Below are 21,020 nucleotides of genomic sequence, written 5' to 3' on the forward strand. Positions count from 1 at the left end.
TCTTCCACTTGCGGGGGGACAAAAAAAACACACAAAACACATGCAAGTAGCAATCCCTGTTCACACACGCACACACGTTCGCCCGCACCTCCATCTCGCACACAGTTTGAATCTCTTTTACTTTCCAAAAACATTCTTCACGCACACGGACACACGGCGGATTTTTCTCAGCGCTTTCATTGCTCCCGGAGAATATTGGGAACGGAGCAAGTATGCGCTACGGTTTTTTTTGTTTCAAAGCCTTTTATCTCGGTACTGTTGCAATGAATGCCGATGCAGGGATTAAGACGATAAAAGGTTTAGCGATTGAAGTACGCTATTTGGATGGCCAACTATCAAGCAATTGTTGAAACAAGGATCCACGATGGAGCAATGATCCAGGAGAACACAAGCGATCGAAATCACTCTCACTACTCCATCGTCTTGTCTCATCATCTCCACAAGCACACACACCACACACACACACACACATAGCGCCCTCGCGATGGGAACGTCAATTCGGGGTGGTTCGTTCGCGGAAATGTCGTTAATTCACGGATCACTCGATTCGAAGACCCCGAGCCGCTCTTCGCGCTCTCTCACCCCACACTCGACTAAGCTACGTGTGTGAGAAAACGCGCACCTGCTACTTTGATTGGAAAATTTTCCCCAATCCTGCCAACGAGGCGAGTGGAGCGAGCTGTCGATCGATCGGCTCCCTCGGTTCCTTTGATCCTTGCGGAAGGGTCCATACCCTCGGTGGAGCAGCGAAAGACACGACTCGGTCCATCCATCCAATCCATCCATTCGAGCCACCCTCCGGAAGGCTGCAAAGATGCTCACGCACACTGGAGCCCTCTGGGAGCTGCTGCTGTCATCATCCCCATTTCACCGACGCATCCACCCCGTTTAGGTCGTACGGTCGTTCACTCGTTTTCCATCGGAGTTTTCTCTGCATTTCAACTCCACCGCACCAGGAAAACGCACAGATCACCGAAATGCTAGTGCCGTTTTTCCTCCACCTTGTTATTTGACTCTCGGCACATTCGGTAGGTCGGATTCCAACGGATTCTGCCTCCACTTTTTCTTTTCGATCACTGCCGTCGCAAGTGCGAACGCATACAAACACTTCCACGTCGGTGACACCGAACGCGCAGAGCAAAACACACACACACACTCACACGAACGCGGACGCGAAGCGTACACGTTTGACCACGACGCATTCCTCGCGAATCAACAGGATAAAGTGAAGAAACACGCAGGCGAACGGAGGAACAACGGAAGGGGTCCCTCTTCTCCAACTCCGTTGTTATCCAAAAGGAGAAGACCAGAAGGAAAAAAGTTGTGCAAAAATGACTTACAAACTGCCTTTTCTTACCGCAACGGTATGCACCAAGGCACGAAAACAAAAACACAACGGTGCTGCTTCGGTCCAGCCCCTCCCTTCAGCAATACATCATCGATGCTGCCAAAATGGCTGCGAACCAATAGACGGCACAATTGCGGATTCAATTTGACGATTCAGTTATGGTTGCTTCACTTCTTTCGTCCTCCGTCTTCCCGCGAACTCAGCACTATCGTTTACCACTTACACACCACGAGAACGGAAACCTGCTCCAGGGACAGTACTCCAGTTTGCAGATTAATTCTGGGCAACGAGATCTTCACATACCGTCACAGAGCAATCAATGCAACGTTGATGCAGTGGCCACAATGGCAGATTTATTTATTTTCACGTTTCTCTACACTCGGCACACTCGGACGCGTGAACGAACAAACCTGACGCAAGTTAGCAATTCAACTGAAAATCCGAACCTAACCGCACAGTGTCGTGTATCTAGTGTTGGCAGAGATTCGGAAGATTCGAAGATTTGATCCCTTCACGGATTTCAAAGGATCAGTTCCCATTTGACAGATTTGTCCGATTCTAGCTTGGTTTGTGATTGATTTCAGTTTACTCTAATCGAACGCTAGGTAGAATGGATTGATATAGATTGAGTTTTTCCCGTGAATTAGCTTCACTCCTTCACAGTCCTGTTTCGCGACTGTTTAATGGATTTGGATTTGGGTTTGAAGATTCGAGTGCCTAGTAAGGGATTCGATTTTACCATCACTACGAACGAACATTGACATTGGCATCTACCAGTTTCAAAACCCTTGGTCACAATTTGAAATGAAGGCAGAAATATGTACGTTGTCCAATACTTTTTACTGCCTTGGCCAATTTTAGCAATAGACCCTACAAATTTAAGGTATTTTGAAGACAGGCAACGGTAAAAGAGTAAATGAGGCCCCGGCCGCCATGTTTTCGATCGTGGGTACACCTCTTGTGGACGTTTAAACTGAATGTATGCAATTGGTGATACATTAATTCGTTAAATTCAACCTACGAGTATTTGAATCGTAGTGTGTACCGTTAATTTCGGCTACGCAATCAACCTAGGGGTGCGGTATGAGGGGGGCCCACGGGCCCCCCTTATTTCTCAAAACTATAACAAACTCTCTTTTTCAGTAGACCTAGCGCAGTCCGCTCGCTGCGCTCGCTGCGGGCGCGCCGCCGTTTCCAACTCATTTCTTCGACTAAACTCATTGTTTCATGCTGTCCATCATGTGTGGTATAGTTTAGTTACTAGTAACTTACAGTAACTTAACATGTAAAAGTATATTAACCCGCATTCAACCTCCACTGCGTGATTAGTTTAAACCGTTATGTTCTTTTAAGCGAACCGTTAGCGATCAAATATTTGAAAAGTATGCATGCGTCGCGCTTTGCATAGCTTCAGGCGCTTAATGTGAACCAGTAGGAAGAGGAGAATCTAGCCCGGGGCCTCATTTACTCTTTTACCCAGGCAACATTATACAACAAAGATTCTTTCTCAACTCTTAGTTTTTGAATGGGATTTAGTTAGTTGGTATTTTAACCTGAAATAGCAAATTTGTTAGCAAAACTTATCGCTCGCAAGGAAGCTTTGAACGAAAGATTTTGAATATAATTACAAACGGTTAATGCAGATATGCACGCAATTAGTAGACATAAGCAATAGAATTTATTCGGTCTTCTAATTACATGAACGCTACTTCAAGTATCCGTATCAATTCTATAGATAATCGATGGCTAATAATAGATAATTAAGCCAGATGCACAATCAAGTTAGATCTATCGATAGTCGTTTGAGTCTTCAATTTACAGATCCTTACGAATCAAACAATTTTGTGGCGATTTTTCCAACGTTCCTCGTTTTTCTTTCCCAGTTGAGTAAAAGATTTATGATACGAAAATCTTTGTTTATTCCGTGGTATCATTCCCTGTTGCTATAAGATTAGACTGCGCAGGGAAGCATTTGCCCCAGGTCACTCAAGCACCAACAGATCAGGCGAAAAACTTCCGAAACAAATAATTACAACAATCGAATCATCTTTCCCAGACCATTGTGTTGGGCACGGAAACCCGGACGATTTGCTAATTAAAGATTTACAACAATACAGATTTAATGGTTTTGTTTTGTCTTTGTTACTTTCTTCCATCGGGTTGTTATAAGACTTCAACGAGCCTTACTGATCTAAATGATTTTGCTTTCTTTTTACAGATTAATGGGCAATACGCTCGTTTCATGTCTGAATGGTGATGTCTCTTGCCCTTCGCCTTGAAATTCAAGCATATCTGTGAGGATCTTTCTCCGAGGAACACGCCGTCCAGCGTCAGGATAAATGTCGTGTATGTTACTTTTGTCAAGATAGAGGACCCCTTAGCTTAATCCTTACTGAAACTGTACTGAGGAGAAAAATGCATATTAAATGAAACTTGTGCGCAGCCCATACTTGTAGGCAGCTGTAACCTTCTTCACAATATGTGAGAAATAAACTAAAGAATGCCCTTATACAAACCAAAACATTGAAGACGAAAGAAAAGATAAGACAATCTCTACATCTCTACTAATCATCTACTGCCTGCTTCAAACGCATACCGTCCTATCCGACTACTCAAACAACTCGCACAATCATGCCTACATTCTAAAACGCCAGCCCTTTTTAACACGTTTTCCTGCACGCAACAAACTACTACCATTAGTTCAACTACGGATTCGAAGGAGCTGGTGGTTATGATATAATCATCTCTCTTAACAACTAAAGACCGCACCCGGATGGCGGCTTATAGGACAAACTGGTGACATCTCCCCTTGGTTGTCGTATTGTTTGCTTTTTTCTTAGCGCTTAGCTACATTTGGATTACTGACTAACTGTTTTGCTATGTTGCTGTCCATTAACGATGGAAATCTACCGCCTTTGATTCTTCATTGCGTTCTTATCGTTCTAAGATTGTTCGTTCGACCGTTCGACTTATGACCACACGATGGCGTTTTAATTTAAAACAAGTTATAGTAAGATATAATTTTCGCTGCCTGCAACTTCAAAAGTTGTGGAGTGCTTCAACTCCATTGCTTTAACGCCGGAGTTTTGTGTGTTTGCTGTTGGAAAATGCTTCATGAAATAATAAATGCATTGAATTCAGCCGCCGAGCTCTGAAGGTCCTTAGGGAAGAGAGAGTGAGCCGTGTGTTCCTGATCCGGTTGGTTGAGTTTGCTAGGACTTATTCATCGGACCAGAAACGCCCTTGCAATCTTCCAAAAGGAGCATCAAAAGCAGCTAAGAACTTAAACGATTGGCAATCGGGAAGCGGCGCATAGGTGCTTACATCATTCCACCCATACCACCCATTCCTCCCATTCCACCCATACCACCCATACCGCCCATCGGACCAGCCGGTTCCTCCTTGGGGATCTCCGTCACGACCGCCTCAGCGGTGGTCAGCAGGGAAGCCACACCGGCCGCATCGGACAGCGCCGTCCGGACGACCTTGGTCGGGTCGATGATACCCTTCTCAATCATGTTGACGTACTCGTTGTTCATTGCGTCATAACCGTGGTCTCCCTCAAGCATCTCAACCTTCGCGACAACCACCGACCCATCGACGCCGGCGTTCTTGGCAATCTGCGTGCAGGGCATACGTAGAGCCTTGCGCACGATCTCGATACCGGTGGTCTGATCCGCATTGGCACCCTTCAGGTTTGCCAGGGCGGAGTCACAACGGATGAGTGCGGTACCACCACCGGGCACGATTCCCTCCTCGACGGCAGCACGCGTCGCACAGAGCGCATCGTTCACGCGGTCCTTCTTCTCGTTCACCTCAACCTCGCTCGAACCGCCCACCTTCAGCACGGCCACTCCGGACGAGAGCCGAGCCAGACGCTCCTGCAGTTTCTCCTTCTCGTATTCGGACGTCGTTTCGGCGATCTGATCACGGATCTGTTCCGCGCGACGGTTCACATCCTCCTGCTTGCCACGGCCCTTCAGCAGCAGGCAATCGTCCTTGGTGATGGTAATTTCACCGACCTGTCCCAGATCGGACAGCTGCACATCCTCCAGCTTCACCAGGTTCGCATCGTCACCGAACACAATGCCACCGGTGCTGATGGCCATATCGGATAGGGTAGATTTGCGATTGTCACCGAATCCGGGTGCCTTCACGGCGGCCACCTGCAGCCCGATCTTGAGACGGTTCACGACCAGCGTGCTCAGTGCCTCACCGTCCACATCTTCCGCGATGATGACGAGCGGTTTGCGCTGCTGGTTGGCCATCTCGAGCGCCGGAATGATCGACTGCACGGTCGAAATCTTCTTCTCGGAGAACAGCACGAGCGCATCCTGGAACTCTACTTTCGCTCCCTTGCTCGAGTTGATGAAGTACGGCGAAATGTATCCCCGGTCAAACTTCATTCCCTCGATCACCTCCAGCTCGTCGTTCAGCGTCTTGCCATCCTTGACCGTGATCACACCCTCCTTGCCGACGCGCTTCATCGCTTCGCTGATGAGATCTCCGATCGCGCGATCACCGTTGGCCGAGATCGTTGCCACCTGGGCAATCTCTTCCGGCGTGTTGACCTTGCGGGACATCGTCTTCAGGTGATCCTTGACAGTGTCGACTGCCAGCATCACACCCCGGCGGATCTCAATAGGGTTGGCACCCTTCGAAATCTTCTCGAAGCCCTCCTTGGCGATTGCTCGGGCCAGAACGGTGGCGGTGGTAGTTCCATCGCCTGCCTCCTCGTTCGTGTTGTTCGCCACGTCCTGCACCAGTTTGGCGCCGATGTTCTGGAACTTATCCTTCAGCTCAATACCCTTGGCAACCGTCACGCCATCCTTGGTGATCTTTGGGGAGCCCCAGCTTTGTTCCAAGATGACATTGCGACCCTAGAAAGCAAATAAGGCAGGGTAAGTAACCTAATGGGATGGCCAGTCCATAACTTGAAAAGGTTGACAATTTCACTTTATCTAGGCTCGATTGTAAATTAAAATATATTAAAACTAACAGGAATGCTAAACTAAAAATAGTTCTTGGAGATGCAACGTGCATCATTTTACGTTGATAAGAAGTCGTTTGAAATGGAGTATCCCTTATCATCTGTGCTGCAGCGGCTTACCTTCGGTCCCATGGTAACGGCGACGGCATCGGCGAGCACATCCACACCCTGCAGCATAAGGGCACGCACTTCCGCCCCGAAGCGAACATCCTTGGCGTAGCCGCGGCTAGCGGCGACCTGCCGGGCGGCGGCAACACGCAACACTGTTGGCAAGCGGAACATTTCTGAAGAAAGAAAAAACAACGGCATCGAAAAGATTAGTACGTTTTGTTTTTCTTAAAGAGAAATAGTTGTTGTTTTATTGGTTAACGTTCGGTACAATATTTGACAGCGAGATAGATATGAGATCGAGAACGCGTGTGATCCTAAAATGACTTAATTTAATTTCCAAATTTTAACCTTCTAGATATTCTTATCGGAATGCGTCCTCCTGCAATTGATTATTCCCCTATAGCTAAAGGCATCACACACATACACAAAAACCCACTGCAACTGGTTAAGCCGTGCAGAAGTTTAGAAACCGGGCAGGTTGGAACGAATGCCAGCAATTTCCGCCGTGGACAGTGGCTTCAGATTGAACCCGCGCAATGGGCGCTCGTGTTCCAGATCGCGCTGCTTAGTGATGAGCAGCTTCTGTTCGTTGCGTATTCGCTCGATGTCCGCCTCGGTCGTTTGCTGGTCTTTTCGAAGCAGATCAACCGCTCCCTGGCGGTCTTGCTTGACCAGCATCGAGCCGATCGTGATCCAAATGCGCTGCCGTTGCATTTGGCAACCGGGGGGCGCAGCTGCTTCATCGGCAGATTGAACGCCCCAAACGTTTTCCGGATCGCCATCCGTGGTCGTCCGAAGGGGGAAATGTTTTTCTATCACCCGCAACGCTTCACGCGTCTCCTGCCGACGCTTGTCGAGCTCCACGAGCTCTTGCTTGTTGGCCAGGATCCGGTCGGCCACGCGCTCAGTTTCCAGAATAATTTCCGTCACCTTACGCTGGTCGGCGAGCTTTGTTGCCATCGCAGCAGCAGCAGCAGCAGCCGCCGCCATCGTCTCGGGTGATGAGATGGACGTTTCCTTGGCAACACACGCAATTACACCCAAGCGACAGACAACGAGAAGAAGACAACAAGCCAAGGGGCGCTTACCGGGGCAAAGGTTTCTGTTGGTGGGTCTAGGGCTATTGGAACTACAATGGTAAGGAAAACGTACATGAAAGAAGAAAGTTTTAGAAACCTTAACATTGAAAACTACACTTGCTTGAAAGTCTTCATTCGGAAAAAGCAGATGCAAAGCTACCCAACAAGTATCAATAGATGGTGCATTACGTAATTACGCAAGCACACGAGGCCGCTTGCGGTGCGTTATTCCGGTGGAGAATTACATCGGAACAGGAAAATTGACAGATGGATTTCATCACACCCCATTTTTCTCTCTTTCAATTCAATTACATACAATGTTCACATATCTTCTGAACCCGTCTTATCTGTTTTCGAGACCGGCCCGGCAAGCCGGCACACGGATGATGAAATCTTCTGGAAAATACGAGAACTCGAACAACATGCGGCCAAACCCTAACCTTACTGTCGACGGTTCCAGCGGCGGTTAGGTAAACATTGGTTTCGCAATGTTGCTAGATTTTCCTACCCAATTAGTGAATTACCTCTGTTTTACGATGAACGGAAGCTGGAGTTTGCAAAAGTTCTGCCTAAACACACAACTTACACACTCACTTCAATTCAATCGATACGTGCGGCAAGGCGACCTATTCCGGCGATTGAAACTCTTGAACTGAAGAAACAAATGTCGGTCCTTCGGAAGGAACCATTCACCGGCGGAACGAAAGAGATAGCAATGGTAGGAGTAAGTGGTGGGCACACCGGAGCGCACTAACGTCTCTGGAGCTGGCTCCACACCGACGGTTCCGGAGCATGCTCCCGCTTTGACCGGTTTTTTAGTCGCATGATCTACGACAATCGTGGAGTTTGTGTAGTTTGTTCAGACTCGGCACCGGAGCCGTTAGTTCGGAGCCGTTAGTACGAAAATAGTTCCGGAGCTAGCTTCAAAATTTTCCGGAGTTGGTTGGAGTCGGCTCCGATTGCGGATCCGATTTTTCCATCACTAGTAGGAATGTGTCAAATGTGAAGTTTCTGGAATACGATGATGTTGTAATCTTATCAGGTTATCTAATGCAGAAGCAGATGTTTTGTTGTATGGTTTTATATCTTTAATGTTAAGCTATTTGAATAAAATGGATCTATTTAACTCATATTCATAGATATTATAATTGTACAGGAATTAGGAATTGTGTGATTCAAATACATCTAGATGGGTTTAAAGGATCTCCTAGCGCCCTCTACCAACAACCGTATATTTCCAAACATTCATTTGAATCGATCGGTATTATGTTACAGCGGTTTAAAAGAGGAATTTAATTATGCATGTTAAACTATCATGGAAGGAATCGACCTTCGGAAGATATTTTAATTTTAATCGTAAGAAATAATTGTCACAAATATTATCACATGATGCTGATTGACTTGAATCAATTGATCCTTTTCCTGCTCAATAATGATCAGGGTCGTTTTCGAAACCATTCATACAAAAGAAGATTGGATAATAAACTTCTTTTCCAAAATCACTCATAAATAGAAACATATAACAACGCGGTTGAAAAATCACACCGGATGCCAAAGATACTCCGTCGCACAAGCGATAACACCACTACATCACCTGCTTCCAGCGGACACTTTAATGATGTTATATTTTTCATCTAAACGACACCTGTGGCCGTACCCATGGCAAACGGACGTATCCTTTTGGGGATTGTTGGGGTGCTACGGTTGGTTGACTCTCCTCGTCGAATCTGTGGTATCAATCAGATTCTGAGATGAATCGATATCACTTCCTTGTGTGTAGGTAAAGGTGGTTTAAATGGTTTATTACCCAAGTTTGATGTTGAAGCAGGCAGCATTCCTAAAGAAGGTGATTCGGTGAGCGATAAACATAGTCGATAATATATAAGCAAAAGCAGTTGTGAAAATGATTCAATTTTTTAAATTTATAGCATGACAAACTTGATACCTACGTCCATTCATGCATTTCCGACTGGAACGGATCGAACTGGGGGATTCTACCCAGCTCCCTCCCCATGGCAACTCGGTCAGCCGGTCGGACGCATCGATTGACCAACCGGAAGCAATCCGATTGTTGTGTCTGCCTGATGATCGAAAACGGTCCCGTTTGAAGAGTCTAACCACGCTTGGGACTGGAGACGAGCAGGAGCAGTGTTGGTGCACGTGTATTTCCAAATGTTTTGCTTACAAACTAGCCAGTGCACTCGATCGGCCAGCCTGGGCGGGATGCATTGGAAACAATCACTGACGGATGGATGGATGCCAGAGGCTTGCATGATCCGTTCGAATGCAACACGGTGTGCATCTGCATGCGAGTCGTTCAATTATCCAACAATTCATCAACCGGCTCGGATGCATCGGTGTCTTCGGACACAACACGAGACTTGTTATTTTTGCCGACCTATCCATTATAGATTGAAACAATCTTCGTCGCGTCTCGGAGAGTAGTTTCTGTACGTAAATTCCGTACCTTCCTTGAGTTCCTTGAGTTAGACGATACCCGGGACATGTTTGCATCTGTTTGATGTCCAAGTTCATGCACGAGCTGGCCAAACGATGGTCTGCGGTTGATGAAAGCGACCAGTTTCCAAGGAGATTTAGATCGAACCTTACCATCACATCATTATTTGTCCAAACCGGACGAGCTGCTTATGCATGTTGGCTCGGTGAATTCAGCTCCAGCCATCGAGAGACCTTCGGCGTAGAACTACATATATTTTTCCAAGCAGAAGTGATTCTTTTCTTGCGTTATTCAATTCTTGTCGAACGGTTGTGGTCACAGTTTCCCATCAATCTCTTGTTAGGGGAAATTCCAATGGCACCCGGATCGATGCATCGGGCATGGATGGAAACATGTGTATTTACGGAACCAATCGATCGGCAGCCATAGAGTTTGCATTGCATCGAGCATCAATCAACTCGACTCGAGTAGTTATGTGCAGCGATTTTTGCAACAACGGACCCTTGAGAGGAATACTTCATGGTGCATACTTCAAGCTGGTACAATTGCGGTAGCCTCATCACGTTTCATTAAAGTAGAGAAATGGTGAAGAAACATTTCTTCCTCGGTTCCGGAGTTCATCTTTCCACGGCTGACAGTGATTCTAGTCACTCTTCAAGGGAAAAATTATCCACCTCCGGATTCCGTTGGTTGTGGATGATTTTTCCTCGTTTTGCGGTGCAAAAATAACAGTCAGAAAAAGGTCCTTGGTCGACGGTTTGACGCGACGGTTAACACGAGGCAGGCCGTCCGGCGCCGGTGCAAAAGGGTAAAACTGGGTAAAAATAATACACTCGCGAGTGTAGCCCCGGACTTCCTACGCCGAAGGGACGCGCTTCGGTAAATATTTGCCCAAAATTGCCCGAAGCAAAACGCAAACATTAATATGTGACAAGGCATGGCGCAACCAGCAGGCAACCGTCCGATAGCGCCGTAAGTGCCGAAACAAAAGTTAGAAAAAATGGAAACAAAATGAAACAAAAATCATACACACACACGCACAAAAAACATATCGTCAAAAAGTGCGCCCACATCAAAATCTCGACTATTTCCACAATTTCGGATCGTGCGGAAAATCGGGTGCCGGTGGCAAAAAAGGGGGTGCATGTGCGTAGATGCTCAAGGAATGCCTTGAAACGATGCCGTCCGTGCGTTCGGGACACAGTGGTTCCAGTGAAGGCGCCACGTGGACTATTCGACTACGGTAAATATAGCTACTTTAACATATCATTTATAGCTAAAACACAAACATTTAAAATTTATTCAAACAAGAGCAGCGAGGAAAGCAGTTGATTGCATTTTCCACTTTCTTAACATTTTGCTAATCTTGTGCAAAATGCAATTAAACTTATACATGAGGAATGCTGAATATATAAATTAGGGTTGTTGGTATTTCTATGCACTGTGGATTTTTATGCTAATTTTTCTTACCGCCACTTCGATAACATTTGATAAAGGAGGTAAAGTGAAACGCTGGCTTTTAATTGACGCCGAATATTTATTGAAACTATGTTAGATTTAAATCTGTTTTGAATAATTTACATTTACTGTTAATGAGGCAATTTGGAACAGTTTTGAAAATCATACGATTGAAGTCAAAACCAAGTTAAGAAGGTTGCTTTACTATTTTCTTCGCACTTCGTAACACCACTTTTGCATTCAAAAGACATTTCTTGCGGGATATTTTAAATGACAAAATTCATTATTAGTCCTTTTCAATGTCACATAAACGACCGACTCTTTGTATCACTGTGCGGGCGTGGTATTGATGGAAAAAAGCGTCACGTCCCTTCGGGGTCGCTTGCTCTAGTTAACAAAAAACCGAAAAAGCCAGCAAACCAACCCCGGGGGCCCGGGAAAACAATTTATTGAAAGTACATTTATCGTTATGATTGGATTTCATAACAACTAAATATTTCATGCATTTCATTCGCTTCGCTTCACCCTCCAGTTATGTGAAAACGGGGTTGGTTTTTTCTTTTCAATTCGCCTAGCCAACCTATGTTGGGTTTTCGGATGGTGCGATTTTCACTCTCTCTTCCTCTTCCCCTCCCTTTGGATTGATGCAGCTATACATTTCAATGGCGTTGGCGCGATGATGGAGTTTTATTTGCATCGCGGTCCATTCTAGATTACCTAGTTCTTAACCCTAACCCCGTTACGCCCCACATGTTGCCCGCAGTCTGGCCATTGTTTGACCGAGGCGGGAAGATAGTCGGATGAATTTTCGACAACGGTCTAAAAATGAATTTATACATTAAACAACGGATCGGAGGGGTTGGGAGCAAAGCAACGATCGAAATGCATACACAGTTGCAACCTACGTATCCCTGTGTGGGTGTGTGCCCGTCCTTCTGTCCTCGTCGGTGGATGCACTCCTGAAATCGATCAATGCCAAATACCTCGCGAAGGTGCACAACGACCCCGGAATGAACCGCCAACCAGTTGCTAGGTTCGGCAATGGGTTTTCCTTTTCTTCTCCGTTTTCCACCGCGCCAAATCAACGAGAGCACATTCATTTCCATTCGCGGGGTAGCTTTTGTGAAGAGCCAGGTTGAAGAGGGTTGCAGGAGGGCGCGTTTTCTGTTGGAATTTATATTGGTTTCGGTGAGACACGCCCGAATGTGTGGTGGTGTGGCCGAAGGAGCGGGTTTGTTTTTTGTACCAGGTGCCAGATATTTAGGGTTCTCATCGGAAAGTCTCCCATCGAGAGGGTGGTTTGGTGATGAACGGGGACGGATTCGGAACCGAAACAATAATGGTCGGATGATTTTCCATCACCCGCAGCTGAGTAATAATTGCACGCTGGGAGAGGGAAAGTGTTGAACCAGGGCGGGGAGGGAAAATAAGGAGGATTGCATTTGATTGTTGGTGACATTTCATTTCCACGTCCCCACGGCGCCACGGTGTTGTTGAGTTTCCGCCTACGTTCCGCTATACAGATGACTTTCACACCCCGCGGGACGGTTGCATCCGTGACAGCATGCGATGGAAGTGATTCGGTAAAATACTGTTTTAAAAACAAACAGAACAAAGACACAATATATGCGCCGGTTACATACGGCGTTCGTACGACGGGCTGAGCGACCGAAGTGGCATTGTCTTGGTGGCTGTTTGATCAACTGCCAACTGCCGGGTTGGCCTATACAATCCGACACGTCAGTTATGGCAGGTTCTTAGGACCACGAGGGCTCAGTCTGTGCTTTTTCATGATCCACCGTCAGTCGTATCGCGGAGCAACGAACCGATAGGTCGCGCGCACACACACACACACCCGCACAAGAGATGGATTTTCACGGGACTGAGCGGAAAACCCGCTACACGCTGGTGGCACTGATGGTGCTGCTCGTTCCGGCAATTGTGGCCGAAAGTGCCGATGTTGTCGACGGGAAGCCCAAAGCAGGCGACGAACCGGTCAGGATCCAGCTCGATCCGTTCATGGAGCTGTGCCGGGGTACGTATGAGCGGTCAGTCGCCTACACCAGTCTCCTGGTCTGTTGGCACGACGTCCGCAACGCGTACGGTGAGCTTGCGCCGACCAGGGTGGAGCTGCTCAACTACGAGCCGTTCGTCGTGTTGCTGCACGATGTGCTGCACGAGGGAGAGATCGCCCGTCTTCAGAAGCTGGGTGAGTCGATCATCAAGGTGTCCGGGTTGACGAACGACAGCTGGGTGCCGGTGTTCTACGACAATCACCAGACGTTCACGTTGCACGATCGGGACGATACGGTGGTGAGCACGATCACGCAGCGCGTCGAGCAGGTGACGGGACTGAGCTGCGAGACGGCCGAGGACCTGAAGGTGATCTACGACGAGATTGGCTCGTACAAGACGCTCGACATGGACGTCATCCAGACCCCGGAAGACAAGCGTCGGTTCGCCTACTCCGGCAACCGGCTCGCCACGGTGCTGTTCTTCGTAAGTACTGCCGGAATCACCGGCCTGTTCGCGCACTAATTGCCTACCTTTCGGGCGTCTACTTCGCAGCTGACCGATGAGCAAGACGGCGGCTACACGATCTTCCCGAAGCTGCGCCTCACCATTCGCCCGAAGAAGGGTGCGGCCGCGATGTGGTACAATCTGAAGGAGACGGGCGAGCCGCACGAGCTCATGAAGTACAGCAACTGTCCGCTGATGGGTGGCTCAAAGTGGACGGCCAAAAAGATCCTCCACACCCGCGGCAACGAGTTCCGTGATCCGTGCCGTCCGAAAGCGCAACCGAGCGCCAATTAGTGCGGGATTGCCGTAACGGAAGCCACGTGACGATTCGCCATCTTTTCGAACGCTAGGGATGATGTAAGGAGGACTACCTTAAACACAACTGTAACAATAAACCATTGGAAGTGAATGTCTGTGTGTGGTTGAGTGAATCCGTAAAACGGGCGCTTAGTTGAACGCTCTTTGAAGCTTAGGTTTGATGGAACGGGAGAAACGTGAATCTGAACACATGCCACTGCAAACACGGGGCACGTGCTTGTCTGCTTATCCTTACCGCTCGCGGTAACTAATTCCCTCACGCTCTCCTTTTATGACTTCGATGTTATGTTGGGAAAACTTCCACCCTTTTAGAAATTCCGGCAATCGAGAGACGACTAGGGTTGTTAGCAGTGTCATGGTGGTGATAATCACTTTAAATATCTGTTTGTTTCAAACGGACGCGCTTTCGCAAGGGATTCTCCTTTCTTTTCTGTCAAAAGATGGGCTCGAACTGTGGTTGAACATTTTTCCGCTAACCTCTACTATTCGCTACATTTTACTAACGATCAATGGAGAAGTAACTAAAAGGTAAATCTATCTTTGTTGCTAACCGATAACGATAAAATTTGCACGATTGAACGATAAAATTTGCACATACGAGAAGAAGAACTAGACAAAAGACGAATCTTGGTACGTAACAGGAATTCATTTCCTTTAGCAAATATTTTTCTTATAAAAGAAAACATTAAAGGTCCTGTCCGAAATCTTTTAAAGGTTAAAAACAAAGTTTGTTCTGTTGTCTATCTCATTTTCTTGATAAAGAGAATACTCTTTAATTTAATGAAGAAACAATGACGTCTTCGGAATAGTTGGGAAAATGTATTCCCCGGATTAAGACCCGGATACACAACTAAACGGAAAAAAATATTTCAACAAACTTTACACTACCCCTCCTCAATTCCCCATGCAATTCTACTTACTACAAACAGTGATGTAGAATGATGTAGATGGGAATTGATATGAAGTCAAACGGATTCTTGAATTTCAAATTTTCCTTATATGGCCACCACAGTTGTTGCAACACCAAAGGTAGGATAAGTCAGATTTTGTAAATTATGGGAAAATTCAAATTAAACGAAAATCAACGCAGCGTTAAATTATCGTTTATGATTCAGATTTCTCTATGAATACTCAAAACTAATTTTGAGAAAGGATCAATACGTTTGATTTTAAGTGTTTGGAAATAAATCAGAAATTGACACCAATTGGTTTGGTTTGCCAATACGTCGGGAATGCAAAAAAGTGTTTGAATTTAGCATAAATCATCGGTATTGAAATTGCTACAACGATCACTACTTTAAGACAGTTTAAAGAAAACAATACTTGAAAAGATCTCTACAGTTTCAGTTCAGAAGGTTGGCCGTTTATTTGGTAAGCAAATTCACGTTATTACAATATGTTTCCCAAATCCGAGTCAATTTACATACAATCTGAAATTCGGAGTACCGTCCGAAAGCGCACGTGTCCTGCGGTCCTTACCCCACGAATCGCATGGGAACCGAGCCCGCAGCATAATGAACGCCCACTAAAGGCACCAAAATTCAACTACTTTCGGCGATTAAACACATCCGATGCTGGATGCGGGAAACCGGAGCTCCGAACGAGCCCTGGGTGGAAAAGTCACGGAAAGCATGCGGTTAGTAAAGTGGTTAGTAGAACAGAAAGTTGGACGTTCGGGGGCTACAAATTGTGACCTTTACTGCGACACACCGCAAAAACCGGGCCCCGAAGCGTCGAACGTACGTGGGGTGGTGGAAGGGGTCGGGCGCTAATTGGTCGTACGAAATAATCGAGGTTCATTCGAGCAGCTGCAGGGTGGCCGGTTGCCGCTGACGGCGCCGGGCGCTCCACGTGCGGCTCGTGTACACCAGCAGCAGCAGCTGGCGGGCCACAAAGTAAACAGCCTCCGTCAGGGTGATCAGCGACATGCCGGCCATGATGCCGAACATTCCGCCAAAGTTGCTGAATATCTCGAACCAGTAGTAGGCGACGTCCTGCTTGTACATCCACGTTTCCGGCTGGCCGAAGAAGATCCGCACGACGCTCACGTCGGCCACCTGCTCGATGCCGGCGGTAACGCTGAAGCCGTCCCGGTGCGTCCGGATGAGGGGCAGCTCCGAGGCCGTGATCTGATACTTGCTGTCCGAGCACGGGGGCAAACACTCCGGGCAGTAGAGCGACTCCTCCATCTCCTTCTCCAGCCCCGGGATGCGCACGATGTCCGTTATCACGGTGGACCATTTAACTGGGGAGTCGTACACCCGATTCCGGGGTGCAGCGTACGCCGTGCCAAATTAGCGCCATCGAATGAAAGTGAGAATTTGTCGAAACATTATCGGTACCATCGGGTTGGCGCACTTACACGCAGTCCGAGGCGCGGCCACTTACTCTTGTACTTGTTCAGGCAGGCGATGTGCTGCAGGTTGCAGGTCGTCAAGGACCTGCCGCCGGCGATACTGCCGGCCGTATGCATGTAGAACGGTACGCACTCGCACAGGGCCAGCACGCTGCGGATGCGGCAGGCCGCGACACAGTTACTCCGGCCGTATCTGCCACCGTACTTGAGCAGCTCGTTGCGGAACACGCACTGGCGCTGGTTCAAATTGCGACAGAATGGGGCTCGTTTGGTCAAACTCCGCAGAACATATTTTATCGTTATTTAAATGGATGGACGGCGACGCGATGCCCACGACACGGAGTCCGCCTTCCCGTATATCCGTGGGAACCGGTTGTGTGTACAGTGCATGGGTCCATAAATATTGTGCCTCGGTTTTCCCTCGGCTGTACTGTTTGTCCACAGCCATACTCCCAAAACAGTACCAAACTGCTTTGCATCGAAAGCTGGTGAATTACAGGGAACCGGAAAGAGGGTTCTCGAGGCCACAAGAGTAACATCCCGCCCCGCTGGTAACGATGTGGTTTTGCGACCAGACAGGATTGGCTAAATCTACCCACTAGGAAGTCCACAAAATACACCCACCCTGTCGCGAGGAAGTTACATCCTTTCCAGGCACGAGGTTCTGGCCAGTGATGCAAACCGAAAGTGACCGAAAAATCTCATACCAAGCTACTCGCGGTAAACAGGGGTCCGTCTTTCGTTTCCACCACATCCCGAGTGGCGCACGGTAGTTTGTTACAATATTGGCTTAGTAATTATGGCAGTCACGAGCATGAATTTTGTTTACAAAATTGGGATATTCATGATTATTTCTATTTAATTTGTTTTTACTTAGTTCAACAATATCGTTTCTGAATCTATAGTTCACTTTAGGTTACGAATGAATAAAGCTACATGGGATTGTTATGAGGTTCTTACTTCTTTTTAAGGTTAATTAAATAATTGATCTTTGACCATTTACTAGACCAAAATTATTCTAACTTATTTTATATCATATTCATTAATGAAATCATCAAAAAAACTCAAAGAATCCTCTACAGTTGAATATGAAATTTGGCAGTGAGTATGAAAGTCCTTAATTTTAAAGCTTGCTTAACATAAAATCAACAGAGTAAAGTATACTGCTTCAAAGATAGGTGTTATTCTACATGATTGTGCAGTAAATTCACACAGTGACCCTTTTTAACTGAACAAATTTCAGGAAAACTCCATTATTGTTTTCCCGGAACCCTGTGTACCATTTCCAACTGCGTACATATAACAAAACATTATTCCCTACATATAACAAAATATTATTCAATCAAACAACTCGTCGACAAAAAAGATGAGAAGAAGGGAATAATAAAGGGGCGTAAAATACACTAGTAAACCCCAAAATAACAGAAAACCGTGTGTCGAAACGTTGACAATCAGTTTTGTACTATACATGTTTTGTTAGGATAAATAATTGAGTTCGAAAACATGGCAGGTTTGTTATTTTTTCTTCCATTCTCATAACATACCGGGAATATGTTGCTCACCACAATTTTACTATAAAAATTTAAATAGTTTTTTTTTATAAAATTATGCAAGCCCCAAATCTGCAAAGGTTTATCTTCTTTTATCCAAAACACCTCACAAAAGGCATCTAATTGGATTATTTTTGAACACGTGTCACAATCCCCACCAACCATTTTCCACCCCATCTCTCGCACCCACACAAAATCCTTCGAGCAACCATTACCCAACACGTGGGCTGCGAATGAAATGTGGTCCATTTGTGTGCCTGGAATGTCAGACACAGCCACACATTCCTCCGCACGGCCCGGAGAAGGGCAGAAGGGCGCGAAATCCTCGGTACCACAAACTCCCGATGATGCCACTACACCGATGAAGCATTTCGAAATAAATTAATTACCTTTCCACCGATGCTCCGGCATAGAAAAGTGCATGGTCGTGTGACCAAAATGGCCACCCGCGCCTCACCGCGTCCCCCGTTGCCCATCACACCGGAACCGGTGTGCTTACCTTCTGTCTCGAGTAGCGCAGCACATCCGGCTCGCTGTTGATGGTGATGGCGTCCACCCGGATGAACGTCTCCGTGCCGAGGTGGATAAACTGCTCGGTGATTCCGCCCGACGTCATGTCCGGTACCTCGGTGGGGTTGAAAATCTGAAGCTGCCGAAAAATATCGAAAGCGTGAAACGGGAAAGAGTCGAACGGTAGGTTACAGGCCGGCTGGGGCACGGGGTTCGTCGGATTTCGGATGCTGTTTCGTACGTTGAAACCGATGTTGTTGAACAAGTTGTAGAAATAGTCATTAGAGGATCCATTCAGTAGTAGCACCAGTCCCATTTCCGGTCCGGTGACGTCCAGAAAGTACGACGGTGGATGTATCCTGGGTGCGCAGGGTGAGGATGGATAGTGGCGAAGGAATGTGATGTTGTGAAATAAAAAGCTATGGTTTACAAATTTGTGTAGGGCACTTTGTCGAAATTTTGCAGACATCTGTTTTCCCCCAGAACGCTTGGAAGTTTTGTTTGCTTTTTGGAAGGAGAATAAACCTTGTACGGTAAATATTAATGAACAACTGGTACAGATGAACGGGGAGAATGTATCAATAACTATGCTTGGAGAAGTAACTAACAAAGTTTAGAACATCTCAATAGAATTTAAGTATTAAGAATTTAAGTATATTATTTTTTATGAATGTTTCAGTTTGTTTAGTTTCCATACTTGATGCTTTCTCTCTCCCAACTTTTTCAACAAAAATGTCATTTCTTTTCTTCAAGTTAAATTATCAATACTATCACTTCTTGAATCATATCCAGCTAACATTATTAGAAAAGATGCAGTTTTACTTGGTTGAAATTATATTTAAAAGGATCTCTTATCTAAAAAAAACTATGGCTTTAAGATTCGGCCATTCAAGGAATTTTACAAATGTAGATAAAATAGTCTATATTTAGTCCTTGGAAGTCGCGCGAGAGTTAATGTACGATTAAAATAATTTAATATTGTAGAATTAAATGTAAACAGTTATTCAGCCTTCGATCTAATGAATCCGATCCGATGAGTTGAAAATTTTTATAGATTCACGCAAAAGCTTCGGTTCCTTTGATGAAAATTGACACCTCGGATCGGATCGGATCAATTCGATCGTTGTCCGTGCTCAGACTGATTCTCTTCCGTTTGGAAACCTGTTTACACAATTTTCCTCCCAAAAAGCCGTTAAAAAGGTGCAGTAAGCTCTAAAATGAGATGTACTAAAACCAAATCGGTGGATCTTACTCGTTGTCCTCGTTGTGTCCTATGAAGTTGAACGTGCAGCAGAATCCGTATTGCGTGCGGCGCACCTCGACCATGTCGTTCTTGAGCATGCAGGGTAGCTCGATGCTTTTCCAAAAGCACCGCAGCAGCATGTCCTCGCAGCGGGGCGATAGCTAGGGAAATGGAAATCCCTCATGCCAGGTCAGTACCAACCATACTCCCCGGGAGTTCCCGGGCATTCCTTACCCGCTCGAGCGTATCCAACGCACTGTACATGCCGGTCGCATTGGTGACGTCGTTCAGGTCAAGAAACTCCTGGAACCGGGTCATCTGGTGGACGTTCTCGAAGTCAAAATCGTACAGCTTGCCGAGCAGCAGGATCTGCTCGAGGAAGTAGCTGGCGTTGCGCCGCTCCGGATCGCGCCGGGCCAGCTGCCGGGCGTACTGGTGGGCGGCCGTGCGCGAGATCCGATTGTTGTTGCACAGCGAGATGGCCGGAAACGGAACGAGCTCGATCGGGTAGAGCGTATCGTGCAGCGTGGTAATGAGCGGGTTCTCGGTGAACTTGCCCCAGGCGGAGATGATGATCGCGACGAGCGTGGCCGCTTCGAGGATGAGCACCAGCAGCCAGAACAGCCGCTCCCAGACGGTCCGATCGGGTTGCGCCAGCTGCCGGTAGCAGTGGGCGGTGATGGTGTTGAAGAGGTGGAACAGCTCCCGCTTGAAACCGTACCGCCGTTGACGCTGGGACGCGAGTTCCGAGCGGGCCTCGTCCACGTTCGGCGTGGAGACGGTCACACTCGAAACGGTCGAGAACTTCCGGGGTCGCTGTTGGTTCGGTTTTATCATGGTTTTGATTTGCACGAAAAGAAAACCCAACGATCCCGACAGATGGTCTAGAACTCGATTTTTAAATGACCCTTGCCAATGGCTTTTGCCACATCGATTCAACTCGCAATCCAGACACTCAGCACTATCGAGGCACCAACCCTTTCTAGCGTTGTTACACCGAACCGTGCCTCGAGCGGACTGTCTTCCATCCAGACAACTTCATCACACAGTGTGTTTAAGTCTCTTCAGCGACATCAAAG

The 21,020-nt window shown here is 46.9% G+C and overlaps 4 protein-coding genes across 4 annotated transcripts; 1 reads left to right on the top strand and 3 right to left on the bottom strand.

Moving 5' to 3' along the window:
* Positions 1-4,496: 4,496 nt before the first annotated feature.
* LOC131287442 (heat shock protein 60A-like) lies at positions 4,497-8,172 on the bottom strand. The gene is made up of 3 exons (XM_058316490.1): positions 8,053-8,172; positions 6,459-6,622; positions 4,497-6,228 (listed from the first exon to the last, which is right to left on the bottom strand). Exons 2-3 carry the CDS (start codon positions 6,618-6,620, stop codon positions 4,669-4,671), a joined length of 1,722 nt encoding a protein of 573 aa, XP_058172473.1. The 5' UTR covers positions 6,621-6,622; positions 8,053-8,172; the 3' UTR covers positions 4,497-4,668.
* LOC131287443 (uncharacterized) lies at positions 6,800-7,546 on the bottom strand. Its single transcript, XM_058316491.1, has 2 exons — positions 7,215-7,546; positions 6,800-7,151 (listed from the first exon to the last, which is right to left on the bottom strand). The coding sequence occupies exons 1-2, from the start codon at positions 7,437-7,439 to the stop codon at positions 6,912-6,914; spliced, it is 465 nt and encodes a 154-aa protein (XP_058172474.1). The 5' UTR covers positions 7,440-7,546; the 3' UTR covers positions 6,800-6,911.
* A 5,138-nt stretch (positions 8,173-13,310) lies between the features above and the next one.
* LOC131284330 (prolyl 4-hydroxylase subunit alpha-1-like) lies at positions 13,311-14,258 on the top strand. Its single transcript, XM_058313185.1, has 2 exons — positions 13,311-13,943; positions 14,013-14,258. Exons 1-2 carry the CDS (start codon positions 13,311-13,313, stop codon positions 14,256-14,258), a joined length of 879 nt encoding a protein of 292 aa, XP_058169168.1.
* A 1,820-nt stretch (positions 14,259-16,078) lies between these two features.
* On the bottom strand, positions 16,079-20,778 carry LOC131284331 (pickpocket protein 28). The gene is made up of 5 exons (XM_058313187.1): positions 20,176-20,778; positions 19,951-20,102; positions 18,688-19,057; positions 16,671-16,875; positions 16,079-16,527 (listed from the first exon to the last, which is right to left on the bottom strand). Exons 1-5 carry the CDS (start codon positions 20,776-20,778, stop codon positions 16,079-16,081), a joined length of 1,779 nt encoding a protein of 592 aa, XP_058169170.1.
* Positions 20,779-21,020: the final 242 nt, after the last annotated feature.

Source organism: Anopheles ziemanni, chromosome 3 (genome assembly GCF_943734765.1).
Source record: "Anopheles ziemanni chromosome 3, idAnoZiCoDA_A2_x.2, whole genome shotgun sequence".
Taxonomy (NCBI): Eukaryota; Metazoa; Arthropoda; class Insecta; order Diptera; family Culicidae; genus Anopheles; species Anopheles ziemanni.